Here is an 18,110-nt window from a genome sequence, read left to right on the forward strand (position 1 = left end):
GTTTTCAGGCACTAGATAACCCAGAACTATGATTAATAAAAAAAAAAAAAAAAAAAAAAAAAAAAAAGTTCCACTATAGCATTTGAATCAGAGGAATTTAGAAGGCATGGTGTGAATGCCCAGACATCCCAAAGAAACAGCAATGGCTAAAGTCAACAAAGGGAAAAAAGTCTTCAGTTAAAGTCATGAACATAAATTTATCTTAAATGCATCCGGATCTGGCATACAACCTGCAGACACTCCCTTGTTTTCTCCTTCTTAGTTCTTTTACTGGAAATATTGATTTGTTATTTACACAGAAGAGGAAAACAAGAATGATTTTTTGTTTCGCTGCAGATAAATCATTTTGAAAAACAATTTTTTTTAAATCAAATGCTGTAGCAGAAGAGAAGCCCATCAAACTCTGGAATTCTATGCTTCTCATTAGCAACAGTCCCTGGTTCTCATTTCCATAGTGCCATTTTGGGCTTATATACAATAATAGAATATGACACATTTACGGGGAGAGAAAGATCTTATAAATATACCATCTATAAGGATAAGGGGAGGGATGATGGGGATGAAATAACTTTTGAAACTATTTTTTTCAGAGGCAAATGGATCAGAATAGGTGATGTAAACCTCCTACTTGATAGAAGTTCAGGAGGAAACACAGCGACAAACCAGTGGCTCTCAGGGACTGTTTGCAACTGTTATTTCTGGTGATCATGCATTGTTCTAAAATTTTTTATTGTTAGCATGCAGGAACAGACTGAAACTGGTCATCGAAGCAGCAAAAAACCATTTGCTATAAGAAGATTAACTGTTAATTATAAGCAGTCACATTCGAAAGCAGCATATGCATAAAAAAGAAAACATGCTATTACTTGTCATTCCTTCCCAGTCATTTTTACACTCACACCAAATGCAAAATATAAATCTCAAAAGACAAACAAGTACCACCACCACACACACACACAAAAAAAAATCAGCAAGAATGATCAATGAGAGGCTCAAAGACAAGACAGAAACAGCTAAAAACGAATGAGCCCCACACGTTGACAAACCTTCATGAATCAGAATGTTTACATCAAGGTGCCACCAACTGGGAGGGTGGCTCTTTTTTGCTACTGCTGGCATAGTCCATTTCCATTGACTCCCTGTCAGGTGTCTTCACCTAGAGACTTCTGGGTCCACTTTCTTAAAAGGTAAGACCTCCCATGTGGTGGAGTGATTGATTCATCAGGCTTGAAGGATATGAGTACTGGCCAGGAAGAGATCTCCTCTGGGCCATTATACAAATCATGAAAAAGCTCTTTAACTAAAAGCTGATCAGGAGTTGTCTTCCTGGTGGTAGATGTTCCAGAAGAGTTGAACACTCTCTGTGTAAAATTATACTCTCAAGTTGTAAAACTGAATTATATCTAAATTAAGTCGTGGACCTCCTAATTTGGAAATTACCAACCCTCATCTCTCTCCAGCTTCCTAATCCTTCAGTTTTGTTTCAGTGAGTCATGGATATTCAGAGCCGCTGGTGTTGTGTTTCCATTTCTCAATGATTGTTTCCTTTTCTAGAGCTGATTTAGGTTAGAAGGTTAATTTTAGATACAAAGAGTTCCACTTTAAGTTCCCAAGGTTAGGTCTCAAAGTGCAACTTTGAAAGTTTCAGGATTTATTTAAAACAGAAGTAAGTTTCTTATCTACTCCCTGGCCACACAAAACATCCTCTCTCCTTTGGTGTTTGCTAATTTTCTTTCTTACATAGTCACCCATTGTTCCCTTCCCAAATCCCAATTCTCAGACAAGGTTTTCCCCGGGAAGTCAATGGTAATACAAAGTAGATCTATGAGGACATCTAGTGGATCTATGTGGAAGAGCAGCTAGTTCACTGACAATTGGAACTAGCTTTTCTCCAAAAGGAGCAAAAAGAGGGCCCTGCTGTCTCTAAGAATTGAAATATGTGCAGTGTCATTTCAATTCAATGGCTTCTCAGGATCCACAGCAGATGATTAGGGGTAGGGGAAATGAATGGGTGAGAGGTCCTAGGAGATGAGCCTAGGGTCTGCAGCCACAGCCAGCACAGTAGGACTATTTCAGTGGCAACAGACAGGGTCTTCTTTCAAAGCCCTGCTGCAGCTTCCTCAGACTGGGAGCAGACAAGAGTGTGTCTCTGGCAAGTGTGAACACCAAAGCTACTTATCATTCCATCTTAGGGCTCTTGAAATTTCATGCTCAATTAATTGCCCCCATAGGCAAACTTAACTCTAGGAAAGCAGAAATACAAGGCTCTAGGGACTCAGTTTACCCTCTGGCCACATCATAAGGTTCTTGTTATTGGACCAGGGCACAGAGTCCATGAGGTTATGTGGTTGCTAAGAATTTGACCCTGGGTCTCACCTTCCCCAAAGACCTAGGTCCTAGAAGTTTCGCAATTTGAGAAAAAGCTTTTATGTGCTTTTCTTCACCACAGTGAAGTGGATATCCAACCAATATTTCCATTATGACTTCCTAGTACTATTTACAGAGATAAAATAAAAGTATTTTCCTAATGGACATCGTCAAAACTATGTTTACTCCTGAGTGTTTAAAACAAAAAGATTTCTCAGAGGTGTTCTTGGACAACTTTTCCTGTATTCTCAAAGGCTGCTGTAAGAATGAGACCAGAAACCTGTCGGAAAGGGGCTGCCGAAGACGCAGCTCAGTTACTACTCTTTCCTTGAGTCAAATGGATAATCGGCTGTCAAACTCAGGTTCTCTGCTGGCTGGCCTTTCTGAGCCAAGCCTGGAATGAAAGAAAGAATTGGATTCCATCCTATCCTCAGCACCATCTGCCTCCTGCATCAGCAACCAAATTGTCAGCCAATTTCCAATTGCAGAATCTTAATTTCCAGGATGGATTGGAAGGGGCAGGAAAAAGCAGTGCTGGATTGAGGAGCCCAGGTGGAGTATTCCAACGGCTGGGGAAAAATATTTTAGATTTCAAATGGAGTAAATTCAAGGGAAGACTGGGATGGAAGAAAAAAACATCTGCCATTCAATTAATAGATACTTTTCAGGTCACCACCTCGCTTTCAAAATCAGTCCAATGAAGGAGGCTTATTTCCAAGCATAAACCCTGGAGCTACTCTTCATGTGCTCTGAAGCAACTAACATTACTAATACAAAAATCCACGGAAGAAAAAGTCCACCAGTATTTAAGGTGAGGCCTTTGATGTGGCACAGGGAATCAGAGAATCTTCTTTCAAGTCCTATAAATGAGGATCGACATCTTCACTTAGTAAAATTCCTCCCATTACCTTCTGGAGTAAGAAGGAAGGTCTTCCAGGTGGTTTTCCAAAAACAGAGGAGAAAGAAAAAGCTAGTTAATGTTGGCAGCACAGAGCACGCTGAGCTAGTTGATTCTGCCCTCAATGACCATATTGTGGCTGAGGAAGGCAGAAGTATTTGGCACTAGAGTTGTTGGTTGTTTGACATCATATTTTCTCTCCAATTCTGAAGGAATGTTCAATTTAGTAGGAAACTCTGCAGGTGTGAAAGTGGGCCATGCCCTCTAGCCGTGTGTTAAAGGATTCTGTCAATGAAGAAAGCCACAGAGTCAATTTTGGCAAGATTGCGCATTGAATTGAAGAAGATCATCATTGTGTTTTGTTTTTAAAGTGAGCAATTGATACCATGCAAACACTGATGATTAACCCAAATCAGATAATCAACTTGCCTCTTTTTCTGCAAAGGAATGAGAGGACTGAATTTGAAACATCTTCTCCAAATTCCAGAGTCATTGGACTGAACTGTGCCACAGACTGGGTCTCCTTTTTAGTAGAGTCTTACAAACATGATTAAAGACCCAAAGCTCAATGCTGGCCTTAAAAGCTCCTCCTCAATGGCCACATTTTGTTGAGCGAGAGGGCATCCTATTCCTTGAGTAAGTTAGAGGCTCAGACACTTACATTGACTTGTTCAGACTTAGACATAGCTCATTGCTGAAATGGAATGTTCACCTCAGTCAGCTTTTCTGCCTTAAATAGGTAAATGTATCTTCCAAGATGTCTGACTAACACTCATAAAGGAACTGGGTATATCCTACTGAGTACTGACTAAAAGAAAAACTTTATTGTAAAGCAAGGGAACTTCATAGACTGCAGAAAATAATTACCACTGTGCAAATGCTTGTCTCTGGTAAGACAATTGAGATACTTACAGTCCCAAAGTTGAGTAACCAATTAATTATCTAGCAAGCACTTCTCATACAGAGAGGCATATACTGCAATAAACACATCACTCTATGGAATCTCTCTACTCTTATATAGAAAAATATGCATTTTTACATCATGGTAGATATTGTGTATACATATATGTATGATAACATGGGACTATATATGCGGCAAATGTGTTTCCTTTAGGAAAGGAATTCAAGCTTAATAGCAAAGGAGACCAAGTATAATTTATCAAAGGCAAGCATGACAATTACCCCAGCTGATGAAGCATCTAGAGCTACAGTGGTAATTACTTCAGTCTAATCAGTGTCCCTTAAAAGTCCTGAGACAAGGCCTTCAAGAGAAACACACTGTTGTCAAGGTCTTATTTTCAAATGGAAAAATAAGACAGTGCCCGAAGCTGACCAGAGCCTGGGGACTGGGGTGGATGGATGGAGAGCAGGTTCCCTGTGGACTCTCCGGATCCAGGCTACTCTGTAGGCTGCACTGGGAGATGAAGGAGTTGTGGCATGATGTCACTGCTACATGCAACATAAATACCAAAACTAAAAAGGAAACTAAAACTGTACAGAAAATTAAAAGAGTATCGCTTCTAGAGAAAGACAGGGGGAACTGGACTCCGGGCTGCTGGGAACCCGTTTTACTCACAATATATCACTACCAGTGTGCAGTTAAAATAGAGTAGGGGCCGTATTCCAAGGCAGCAAAGAGAAAAAAAATAAATCAAAGATATGTCAATGATTTGAAGTCAAAGAAATTCCTTCTAACACATCAAAGTAGACATGACTTGTCCCCTAGGAGTCCACACTTTGGCAAACTTTTAGAGGCTGGGGGAAAAAATGTAAATCATTAGACAAGGTTTATTATACAGAAAAAGAAAATGGATAAATAGTAGATCCTGAGAACTTGCTCCTTGGCCAGACAGCTGAATTTGACTCTTTTCCTTGCTAGAGAGCTATGAAGAAATGGAAAGAAATGCAAACGTTAAGCTATACGATCACAGGATTTCCAGAAATGGAATGTCCGCACCTGATATTTCTCTGGATGAGATGATGTGAAATGTTGACGGTTACTGAATGAAAGTGAAATGGGGAGGTTGGGGTGGAAGTGAAAGGGGAAGACTGGGTTGGGGAAGAAGGGTTAGGAAGCTGTGGGGAAGGGCCAGTGATCGTCATGAGCTCTGTCCTCATGGAATCCATCATTCCAGGGTGAATTATTAATTCCTTCGACTAACAGGTTTGGACAGATGAGTATGTGGGTCAGCTGTCTTCTCCAACTTAGACAGGCAAACAAGCAATGTCTGTTTGAAGGCATGGGAGTCCCCCCAGTGTGTTATTAATAATCCTAGTTTCTTCCAATTAAAGTTTCTTTGCAACCAAAACATATCTTCTCCAATTTCCTCACTTGCCTGACTTACATGGGGAGGTTTATTTTCAATAATTCATTTTATTCTAATCACCCCCTTACCCCCCACACACATCTGCATCCTGCCCTCTGTTCTATGGCCTTTTAATCAAGAAGAAAAATATTTGGGTAATTCTGATTGTCACATAGCCAAGGGCCTTTGTGAGATGAAGAAGCTGAGGTTGGGGGAGGAGGGAAGAGAAGGAAGCGAGGCCCTTGTCACACTGGCGTGGCTTTGTAGAAGCAGGCCTTTTGCAGCAATTGGTGCAGTGCGTATGGGAGATTACATACCGTACTAGCTTCACCAACTTGAAGGGAAATGAAAAGAATAAAATTATTTCAAACAATTATGTGCCTCTCTCTCCAGGATGAAGCTAAGGTCTGCTGCTGTTTACTTGTCTGGAACCAAGGTGGAAAAATAGCCTTGAGGCCAAATCCTTATTTCTTGTTTCTAGGGACAATTTAGTCTGCTGTGTTCTGCTATGGTGTCCTATGAGGGACATTCCAATGTCAGAGCAAGAGTCAGAGAAGTTCTCACTTCATACTTCCACTTCTACTCTTTCCTCCTGAGAATGTTCTCCATCCAAACACCACAGACATCTTTTAAACTAAGAACTAATGATGACATTTCCCCATGTAAAATCTTCCAATGGCTTTCCAATATAGGACTAAAACCCACACTTCTTACCATGGCACCACCCTCCCTCTCTAATCTCATCTCATACTATTATCTTCCCAATGCCACTGGCCTTTATTCCATCCTTAAAACACTACAAACTCATTCCTGCCTCCTGATCTTGGCCTTTGCTCTTCTCCCTGTCTGGATTGCGTCTTGGCCTTCCCGACATCACCCCCGACTGAGGCCTTCCTGGCCTTCCAAGCTGTAAAGTAGCACCACTGCAGTATTCCTCAGCCCTCAAGCTATCTCTTCTCTCTTCTTAGCACTGGCTGTCTCTGAATTTATTTACTTGATCATACATGATCATGGTTTGTCTCCATTCACCGGAGTGAAGGTTTCAGGAGGGCACGGAATTTACCTTGTTCACCACTCCGTTCCTGGAACCAAAAATAGCACCTCATACAAAGAAGATACTCAAAAATAGGTGAACAGTCAACCAATATGTGAATCACAGTCTTGCTAATTCCTTGATATTCTGTCATGGGTTATTGGCCTCACTTTCCTCCCTTTCCCAACCCCTCACTACTTGAGTATCTTTACAGAAGAGTTCATCTCTTGTATTTGTTGTTCTGTCTTATTGCGTCAACCCTCAGACTGTTGTGTACCTTCTGATTGAAATGATCTAGGAGATGTCTGGTCAACTCTGCTGCATTGCTGTGTCTGCAACCAACTGAGCATGGCTGGGATGGACTGCCTGGTGAAGAAAGTCCTCTGATTCATGGAGTCTATGGGGGTTGAATGGGGAGTGAGGTTTGTTCTATGCCTTGTTCTTTCTTAGACGCTCTCCTTGGTAGGTTGTCAGAATCAGGGAATTCTTAGATCCCAAGAAATTAGAGGCTCTTGTTTTGAGACATCAATAAACACTCATCTTGGTAAGAGTCTGGGGAAAGGGGACCAGGTGTGTTAAGTCAGTGGAAAGCAGGGGAGAAACCCCATGGGCCTAAGCTGTCCCATCCTGAGGGGAATTCTGCAGAAATTTCTCTAGACCAACAGTGCACCCCAGTGGAATTTTCCCCATGGATTGAGGAACTTCGTTATGCTCCAGCTGAGGGAAATTTATAGATGACTGGTTCTACATTTTCTGAACCCCCCTCTAGGAATACAGTGAAAAAGGTCCTTCCTTCAGTGGCATACCTCTTCTGTCTGACTTCTGCCTATGAAAAAGTATTTTATGGGGTGATCTTTCATAATTGTTCTTACTCATCAGACCTAAGACTGCCCATCTTGCCTTTCCGTCCTGAAAAAACTGTGAGAGCACAAGAGAATCAAGAGAGGCCTTCAGGTGTGCCCAAATCCCTGTATGTTGGCTGTGTAACTGTCTGCAATCTCATCCTCTCAAACTTGGAAGCTTAGTTCCTTCTTTTTGTAAAATGGGATTAATAACACCTCCTGCCAATTACATGGAGTTTGGGTGAGAATCAAAGCAGTGATCATAAGAAGCTTTTAAAACACTAACACCATAGGAAGGATGGCACCATTATTTTTTGTTGTTTTTCAAGGGTTGAGAACAATTTCTATTAGACAATACAGCATAATTACTGCAAAAGACACAACCTTCTCAAAGCAAAGGCCACTTAAGTCATGGTATCTCAGGAGCTCACAATTCCACGTCTGGACTTACCCTATTTTTCTCAAGAGGCCCCAGCAGCAAACTGCTTTAGAAGGGACTTGAGACAGGATGTGCCAGAAACAACTGAGCTCGGTCCAGTCTACCCCAAAGAGCGATGGTGATTGAGGTCGACCTTTGGGACGATGGCAATGTAAGCCCTTAGACAATGGAAAGTTCGTTTCTTGGGGGCAGTCTGAAGGTATCACAGTTTGCAAACTTTAGCCTGTGGTATTAAAACTGGCAGGAATTCCAAATGGAAAGAGTCAACTCCCACTTTGGAGATCAAGTCCTCAGATTTAGTTTCTCTCTCAACCCTATATAGTCGGGGGTCCCCAATCTACTGGAAATCACTATACAAAAACACTTTGTTCTGTTCTCTACGGCTTAATTATCCTCCTTATTATTCATCGTACTCGTCTCGGTTAGACTAGACGCACCTACTGAGTCGCCTCTAGGGTGAAGAAGCAGGGACTAGGCACAGGGTTCATTCCCAGGTGTGGATGGTGGTGATTTATCATCCCCTGATCTATCAAAGCGAGGACAGGTATTTATTTCCTATTTCTTTAAACTGCTGGGTGAAACATAAACATACTCAAGAAAACTCTTGATGTTTAGTGTTTCTCTAATAAGGAAAGGGAAGGAAATGGAATTTCGGGAATAGGAATGAGAGAGGGAGGGGACGGGGAGAGAAGCATTACTTACGCCGTTTGCAGCCACATTTTTTTATTCTTTTGGGATCTGTGATGTCATCATGACAGGCCTTGCAGTAAAAAAATGCCCTGGAGAAAGAGAATGGAAAAACTGACACGTTTCATAATCCACCCAAATGAAATGAGTCCCACATTTCCTCCATGGTGGTGCCAAATTAATGAAACACGCCAGCATTAATTTCCTTTCATCTTTTGAAAGGTTTAGACATTTGCAGGCGGAAATGTTTGTTGCAAGACCATTTACTTCAAACATAGGATTCTGTGATTTGAGTTAGTGCTCCTTTTCATAAACTTCCATTTGCAAAGGAACTGGGGAAAAAAAAGTTGCTGATGTGACACACTGCGTCTGCTCACTCGTCTTTCATTTTTGAAAACAGCCTTTGATGCCGCTTGTGGGAACATGTGGGCAATGAGCCCTGGGCCCTTGGTGGGGAAGTTAGATGCAACACCTAAAGTCCCACAGTCTGGTCAGATATATATTATAGGGGGCAGAAGTGTGTGGTTTTCTCAGTCAAATAAAAATATCAACCTTGTCCCTCTGAAAGCACCTTTTCTTGTCAGCCGAAGTGAGAGAGAGTTGAGGAGGCCAGGGAGGGAAAAACAAAAGACATAAGTCAGTGGGTTCCTCTGTCAAATCTCCTCCGAGGTTCATAACTTATTTTACTCCAAAGTTGGGTGGACCAATTCCCGTGCTATCCAGCCCTGAGAGCATGCACTAAATGGGGGTTTTCTTCTCATTGTTAGAGCAAAGCTCAGCTGACCACTGGAAGGGGGTGAGTAGAGGTTATTGAAGGAATAGGTGGGTAGAAGGAGAATGAGATGAAGCAATCAAAAAGAAAATCTCCTAATCTGACTTAAATGTCTATAGGTGATTCCACAGTGCATTGGCTGTGTCAAAGATATTCTGGATAAGAAAAAAGATCATTCAAGCACTATTTGAAATCACAGTGCCTAGAATAGCACCAGAGGCCTGTGCCCTTTCAGTACTAGCGAGGTGATAAAACTCACTGGAACAACCGTACAACTTTCTGGATCCAAGAACTAACAAAATCCCTGGCTTGGTGCCTTTACCACTCCCAACAGGAGATTGAATGCCAGCTATAAACATGGCCTTTTCTTGACCAGGACTGCAGAAATCAACACAATTCTTGACCATTTGATTCCTAGGTTCCTTTTTATGTTTTCACAGGACTTGGATTTATAATTAGCACCCACTGGAAACCAAAGTTAAGACTTTTGGACCCACATGAGGTCTTGAAGATCTTGAAGCCAAAATCTCTGGGACTCAGTGTCCTCATCTGTAAACTAAAGAGGTTGTCGTGGACTGCCCAGTCATTCCATGCTGGGGCTCAGCCAGCCCCAGGACTTCTGAATCCAAGTCTAATGCTTGCTCTATCCTAGCAACCTCTCCACTATTTCTTTAAATGCCAGCTGTCATCTATGTCACAAAAAAATAAAGAGAAAAATAAATCCTAGCTGACTGTTGACCTTGAGAGAAAATGTGGCTAAGACCCCAATCAGTCTACCTTGGCACAGGAAGAACGGGAAAGGAGAAAGCATCCAAGTCGAGGAAAGTAACCTGCCTCCACTTCCTTTGACCATTTTCTCTCCCTCTTTGGTGCTCTTAACACATCATGATAATAATGGTAACAATCACATAGCTAACATTTATACAGCACAGACTACAAGTCAGGTGTGGTTCTAAGTATTTTATAAGCATTAAACGTATTTGATCCTCAAACAACCCTTTGAAGGAGGTATCATTATTATTTCTGTTTTACAGGTAAGGAAAGTGAAGCACAGAGAAGTTAAGTGACCTGCCCAAGGCCAGACAGCTGCCAAAGCTGAGACTGAATTCACATAGCCTGGCATCAGAGTCAAAGGTCTATACTAAAGAGATGATGAAATGATTATAAGCCTGAGTAGACTTGTGAAAAGATAAAGTGTGCTTACTTCATCAACTAAGGTTTGATTCTTTTTAACTGTTAGTTTTTAATTGACAAATAATAATTGTATATATGTGTAGTATTCAACATGTTGAAATTTGTATACAATGTGGAATAGCTGAATCAAGCTAATTAACATTACTTGATATATACATTATTTCACATACGTTTCACCTTTTGTGGTACCAACACTTAAAATCTACTGTCTTGGTTGGGTGTGGTGTCTGACACATGTAATCCCAGCACTTTGGGAAGCCGAGGTGGATGGATCATAAGGTCAGGAGTTCAAGACCAGCCTGGCCGAGATGGTGAAACCCCGTCTCTGCTAAAAATACAAAAACCAGCAGGGCATGGTGGCGTGCACCTGTAATCCCAGCTAGTCAGGAAGCTGAGGCAGGAAAATCAGTTGAATCCATGAGGCAGAGGTTGCAGTAAGCTGAGATTGTGCCATTGCATTATAGCCTGGGAGCCTGGGTGATAGAGCGAGATACTGTCTCAAAAACAAACAAAACAAAACAACAACAAAAAACCTGCCTTTGCAATTTTCAGGTATACAATTCATTTTTAACTATAGTCACCACATTGAACAATACATTTCTTGAACTTATCCCAACTGTCTAACTGAAATTTCATGTTTTTGGTGGACATTTCCCCAATCCCTCCCACTCCCGGCTCCTGGCAACCACCATTGCATTTTCTGCTTCTGTAAGTTTAACTTCCGTAGTTACTTACATGTTACTTATTAACACGTAAATAAGACTATGTGATGTTTGCCTTTCCATGCCAGGCTTATTTCACTAAGCATAATGTCCTCCAGGGCCCGGTAAGTGAGGTGAAATGAATGAAATGAGGCCAGGGCCGGGGATGTCCGTGGTGAGCCACAGTGGGCAGAGTATCTCAGCTCTAGCTGACCTTTCCCAAGTGACATTTCCATGCAAGCACCATTCTCCTTCCCACCCATCTCTGCCTCTGTCATGCTCACCTCGCAAAGCCACTCCCTTGCTGCACACCTGCACCTGAGCAACCGAGTTTTGCTGGGGAAGAAAACATGCTGACCTCACTTTAAACCTATAGCTGGTGGATTCCAGGAGCCTTTCCTACTCCTCAGGATCTACTCCATTCTCCTGTGCTTGTTTTCTCATACTCCAAAACAGCTCTCTCTCCTCTCCTCTCCACTTGCTCCAGCTCACCGTACCTCTCCCATAAGCAGCCTTCAGCTGATGATCTTGCCTCATGCAAAATCAGGAGACCAGCTTTGTGTACTTCAAGGCTGGCCTGTGTGATCTCCTTGTCCTCTGGTTTCCTGGTCTGCATGTCCAGTGGGAGGAGTCATCAGGAGACTGGAGGGTGGGGAGGGATGACGTCACCACCTTGACTCCCCGGGTACCCTCCTCACCAGGTCCATGAAATGGCACGAACAGCCTCTCTCTCCAGCTCCTGATAGCCCTCCTTCCCCTTGACCCTGCAGATCTCCAGGGTGAAGGTGGCTCCCCTTTCTTGCTAGCTCTGGAGTGCTTAGCCATCCCTTGTTGGTTTTCCTTAACTATTTGCCCACAACTTTATACAGTCTCTTCATGAAACTCTCCTCCTTTTTTAAGTGTGTCATCTGTTTCTTGCCAGGACAAGAAACAGCACCCACATTTACATTTTCATCTCCAGTCCACACTTATCCCCAGAACTCCAGACTCTAAGATCCAACTGCCTTTATGATATCCCTGTGTGTACGTTTAGTTCACATCTCCTACCTAATATAGCCCAGAAAGAATGCTTAACTTCCTACTAGCCAAAACTTGCTACTTCTCTAGTATCCCTCATCTTGGTTAAGATAAACACAATTTAAGCCTTGACTCTAGCCTTCATCTTTCATTTCTCTTTTTTTCCCTCACTTCCATCCAATTTATGAGTGAGTCCTGCACACTCTCTAAAATATGGTCTGAATGAGACCCACTTCTCTTGTTTGGATGTGGTGTCTGACACATGTTAATCCCAGCACTTTGGGAGGCTGAGGTGGCTGTCCAGGAGCCTTTCCTACTCCTCAGGATCTACCCCATTTTCCTTGTCAGCTGTCAGTCTGAGCTGTCCACTCAGTTGTCAGTCTGAGCTGCCATCATCTCTCACCTGAACTATGCAGTAGGCAGTGAGTCTCTCACCTCCTCTCCTGCCCCATTCCTCTCATTCTCTACAATGTAGGAAGAATGACCTTTTCAAAATATACATCAAAGCAGCTTAAAGCTATCTACGACTTCCATTTTATAACAGATCCAGCCTCGTTATAAAGTGCCTTAGGAGCCAGTCAGCCTCTGCCACTCTCTAACCTCATCTCATAGCACTCTCCCCACAACTACTCCCTAGCCACACTTTCCTTCTTGGGATCCCTAGCCACAATGAACTTCTTCCCAGCCCATCTCCTCTTCCCATCTGATTCCTGCCTGATGGGTTCTTTCCCCTCATCTCAATCTCTGCTCAAATGCCATCCCCTCTGAGAAGCTTTCACTTATAACCCAAATCAGTGACCCAGTTGCATTAATTCTTTTACCATTAATTTTAAAAACACTGTAATTCTTTCCTGTCTAGAATGTGAGCCCTGTGAGAGTTTGGACTTCTCCCCATTTTTCACCACTGTTTCCCTAGCGCCTTGTATGGAGCCTTCTAAATGTAAATGACTTACAGACATTTGATAGGTGAATTAATGAGTGAGTTTGAGAATGCTTCCCAGTATTGTTGGGTCTGCCAATTTTTTCAAGAGAAACCAATAATAAGGATTTTTATATAAAAGCTCATAACTTTTTTTCACCTTGGCAACTCATTTATTTTTTAAAATTGTGACTCAGAAGAATCATATGTGCAAGCCAAATTGAGTCACTGAGCCACCGTTTTGTGACTCCTATATTAAAGGATATGTTCCAAGGTTATTTAAAAAGGAAAATATTTGGTGGCAAGGAGGAAGGAGCAAGTGCCCAAATGTCCATCCTCAAGTGACCTTCTTAAGACTGCAGTGGGATGGTTTCACTCATCATTTTCTAAAACACTGCATCTGAAGGTTTCTATGAGCTAGAATTCATTAACTTCTTTTGTTGCTTTTTTGCAGTGGAGGGTGCAAACTAAATACTAGATCATCATAATCCACTTTTCCATTTTTACAAAACTTGTTTAGTTTCATCCAAATCTCCAATGTCCTTTCTGTGGTTTTCTGCAGTCTTCATCTATTTGAAATCCCCTAACTGACAAGCGTTTGCTCTGACACATCACACACCATGGAAAATTACAGGCTGGTGTTGTAGCTGATTGTGTCAGCATGTATTTGTGAATACCATAAAGCACTGAAATGAGACATATTGCACTCCCTAATATAGGAGGTAATTTGTTTTTTGGACGGCCTGGTATTTGTGACATTCATTAGTGAGAGATGCAATAGGAAATAGAATTACACAAATGGGAGTTTCATGTTATATTTGCTATCTGGGAGGTATACATGATATATAGTGCTCCTGTGCTCCCCAGCCTCCTGTACTTGGTGCTGAGATGCTGCTTGAAGCTTTTGTGTCTCACAATCTGGACAAGGGCACAGGCTTCTTCTCCAGGAGACCTGACTGGAGCAGGGAAAGAGGGAAGGTTCAGTCCCATTCACCCTAATTTTCCTTCTCAGGTATACCCAGTTCTCAGCATACACTTGGAGAACAGGGAGATTCCATGAACTGAGTAGGGGGATATTTTTCTCCAACAACTGAATCATGGCAATCTTTCTCTAATTTGCAGAAGTAAATTTAAGTTATTGGAGAGCTCAGTTTTAAGAATTCTTTTTTCTTCCATCAGCCCACATTTTCTTTTTCCTGAAAGCTTCTGTGGCCAGTAGAGCTTAGTTTGCTAGAGCCGGTAGGGAGGAAGAGGATCATAAATATCTGTGGTCACTTGTCATCATTCTGTGCTCAGCGTGTCAGGTTCACCCTAGGCAAATAATTAAGAGCGCAAGCTCTGGAATCAAACTTCCTGGCTTTATTACTCACTGGCAGTGTGGCCTTCGGCAAGTTAGTTAGCCAAGTTGCACCTCAGTTTCCTCATATGTAAAGTGGGAAATAGTAATGCTACCTATCTCATGGGGTTGCTGTGAGATTTTAATGAGTTTTAGATACAGAGAACGTAGTACCTAGAATACTGCTGGCGTGTAATAAGCCCTCCTATGTAAGAATGTGTTAGTATTATTAAATTTGCCAGAAAGAGAGTGGATTTTAGAAAAGGAAAGACCAGTTCCCATCCGGGCTCTGCCACTTACTTCTGTACCTCATGGCCTTGGACAAATCATTTATTTCGATTTACAGATGAGGAAACCAAACCTCTGTGTGTTTAAGAAGGCTTACCTTTCAGGGTTATTTTAAAGAGCAGCAATAAAGAATGTAGCACACTTAGCACAGGCCTGGCTTTGACTAGGAACTCATTCAATGAAGACAGTAGACTTATGTAAATAATGATAGAACTTCACAATTAATAATGTATTTAAAATATTTTATGGAATGTTATCGTTGAACTGAATGACCTGTCTGACCAGTTGCATCACATTTTCTGCTAGAAAATGTCTTCAATTTCATAGGATAGAACCAAATGCAATAATCCATGTTGTGCTGCAAAGGGCCCTGTGAATTTCTAGGCTGCTTAAACAGGTTTAAGGATACAAATAAAAATGTCATGACACATGCAGGCCGATGAAATCCTGTGCTGCACCTACAGTGGCATGATAATTGAAGCTGACAACTTCGGCCACTTACCCAGGAGGCCACAAATAGAAATAGAGCCAGTTTCACATTCCATCTGAAATTAATCCAAACCTTTTGAAATTCTGTTTGGCAGGGACAGTAGAAAACTGATAATTCTCAAGTAAATTTCTCATATAATAAAAAGAGCACTCAATAAGGAGCCAATTGTCTTGTTATGTTTTTCTGGGTCATCAGAAATCAGTTGTTCAATTCTCTGAGCCTCCATTTTCTCCCCCATAAAATGAATGAGAAGGTAACTAGGCTCCCTAGTTCTAAAATTTTATTATTCTTATTCAAATATATGGAACTGACTACATGAACAGGAGTCCATGGAAGTTTTTGTTACACCAATTGATGCCCATAGACAACGTTAAGGAGTTTTGGGGTTATGGAAGTCTGCCTACTTATGTGGGTCAAGGGGTCTATGGTTGGGCCAGAAAGAAAGCCAGATGAAAATAAATTCTTACCTTTTAACTTCTTTGGCATCACTTGCGATGAAAAATCCTAAAGTACCTTCTTGGATCTTAAGATGATTTCCAGGATTAATTAATATACTGCTCAGTAACAAAAAAAAAAAAAAAAACAGAGAAGACACATTTGTGAGGTCATGTTCTGAATTTAAAAATTGAGGCTACACCGTACTGTTGTGTTTATAGGGGGCCCACTAGTCTAGTGCTCTCCCCAAAGACTTTTGTCCAAAGCCCGATGTCCACTGTCCCACACATTTAGTTAGATAATGCCATCATTAAGCACTACTGCTTAATTCCCAGGTTGGCATGCTCCCAGTTGAGGAAATCAAAGCAAATCAAGGTTTTAGGGCCAGGTTTATATAATGGGGCAGTCTAGCTGACATCATGGGCATATGATTTGAAGCAAAGTCCATCAGGATAAATTCCTTTTAAAACTGCTACTGGTGATCAACACGGAAGCATTATTGGCCTGATGAAGCTACTGCTATACCAGTTTTCCATTAGATGACAAAGCATTAATGGGACCCCTATATGTATACATAAACATACATGTATACGCACCACATATTACCCCAGGGAATGGTACAAGACACCCATAACCAATGTGGAAGCAAACTGAACATCTTCATGACACTGATAAGGACATGGAAATTGATTCCATGTACAGCCTTTATAGGAAGAATTGAATTTACCCAAACAGATTTTTTTTTTAAGTCAGCAGTTGGATATACTTAACGATTCCAGTCTGCTGTTTACAAAAACATACAAGGTGTTTGAATAAGATGTGTGTCTAGCATGTCCTAATTGAGGCAAATTGAGAAAACAAATGCAAACCACCCCTAAAGTAAACTTGCCCTACAGAGAAGTGGGAACCTAAATATACGTTGTCCTATTTCAAAGTGGTGTAAATAGATTCACTGGCCACATTGTGCTTGAACTCACAGAAGAGACATACGTATTCTAATCTAATAAATAGATGAAACAAACAAGTTTACTTTTCTGCAGATCAAAAGCAGAATACAAGAATGTCTTATGCAGAGACTGAGAAGAGAATTTAGGCTTAATGAATACTGAACTTAGGGACTCCGAGTGAAGCAACAGACACAACAGAGGTATTCCTTGTTCTGAAAAGCTGTTGCTTAAAAAGGTAATAGATATTTGGAATCAGTCTAAAGGAAGTTCTCAGCTACCCCAAACAATCAAAATATAAAGGATGGTAATTAACACCATGTAATCTCTTTTGTCTACTGGTAAACCATTCCAGAAAAGTGTTGTGATCAACAAAGTGACATGTCTGTAGTCATACAGGAAGGACCCAGGTGAACAAAGGTTCACCTGGTTGGGAGACCTCTGAGAAGACTATTATTGCAAAATAATTGTCTGTGGTCACAAGAACATCTACCATTACCTATAACAAGACCTGACAGGAGGAAGCTGTATTTGTTTCATGGCTATTATTAACACTCAATAATAGCAAAAGGCTATGAAGATTTGACTGTTCTGCCCTACAACCACAGGCAGCAATGCAATTCCTCCCAAATCAGAGAGCAGCAGTTCACACTAATAGCACGGCCTGCGCTGAGCAGCAGCTCTCCATAGGCACCTCCTAATCACCCCTCCGCCGACCCTTCATATGAGTGTAATGAGCTCTCTGACTTCATGCAATCAGGATGGCGAAGTGTCAGAGCACATATAGTTTAGATGAATCTATTTTTCAAAGCCAATTCAATATGATGTTTTAGAAAGGCGGCATTCTAAATTTTGCACATCTTCTTACCTCCTTTCCTGCAAGGCAGTTTTTACATGTCCTGGCTCTGCAATCAGAATTTGGGTCCAAATTCAAGCACTACCACTTAATAGCTGTTGGACTCTGGGCCGTTATTAAATCTCCCTAGAACTCAATTTTCTTACCTACAAGAGGTGAATAATGGTAATAATAGTCTTTGTTCAGAAAATTAAGTGAGATAATGTATAGAAGGCTCAATGCATATGGGTTATTGCTCCTTTAATTCTTACCAAAAAAAATCCAAAGTGTATTTCATTTTCAACAAAGTTATTAGAAATTTTATCTAGCTGACCCCATGGAATATAATACAGGCTCCTTATCAAACTACCTTGCTCATTAATGAGATGAAGTTATAGGGTAAAGAACTGTACATTCCAGAATAATGTATAAGGACATACACAAAAAATTCCATGCACTTCTGGAGCCTAAAGGAAAGTTCCTTAAAGCTACAAAAGCCTACATTTTGACATGCATTCATATAAAAATGCAAGAAAAATTTATGACTGGAAAAAAGTCCTATCGTGATTTGAACAATAGAATTCAAAAGGAAAAGTTTGACCCACAT

The 18,110-nt window shown here is 41.3% G+C and overlaps 1 protein-coding gene across 29 annotated transcripts in view; it reads right to left on the bottom strand.

Annotated features, from left to right (window-relative positions):
- KCNMA1 (potassium calcium-activated channel subfamily M alpha 1) overlaps positions 1–18,110 on the bottom strand; it is a 768,447-nt gene that overhangs the window by 131,585 nt on the left and 618,752 nt on the right. For 15 of the 29 annotated variants that reach the window (XM_037727288.1, XM_037727276.1, XM_017548868.2 and 12 more), the window contains 2 exons: positions 15,757–15,843; positions 8,588–8,664 (listed from right to left, as the gene is read on the bottom strand). In XM_037727288.1, the coding sequence (XP_037583216.1) occupies positions 8,588–8,664; positions 15,757–15,843 (164 nt within the window). Of the gene's footprint in view, positions 1–4,841; positions 4,851–8,587; positions 8,665–15,756; positions 15,844–18,110 lie in introns of all 29 variants that reach the window. The other 14 variants (XM_037727278.1, XM_037727295.1, XM_037727286.1 and 11 more) reach the window with 2 other exon arrangements.

Source organism: Cebus imitator, unplaced genomic scaffold (assembly GCF_001604975.1).
Source record: "Cebus imitator isolate Cc_AM_T3 unplaced genomic scaffold, Cebus_imitator-1.0 Scaffold11, whole genome shotgun sequence".
NCBI classification, from domain to species: domain Eukaryota; kingdom Metazoa; phylum Chordata; class Mammalia; order Primates; family Cebidae; genus Cebus; species Cebus imitator.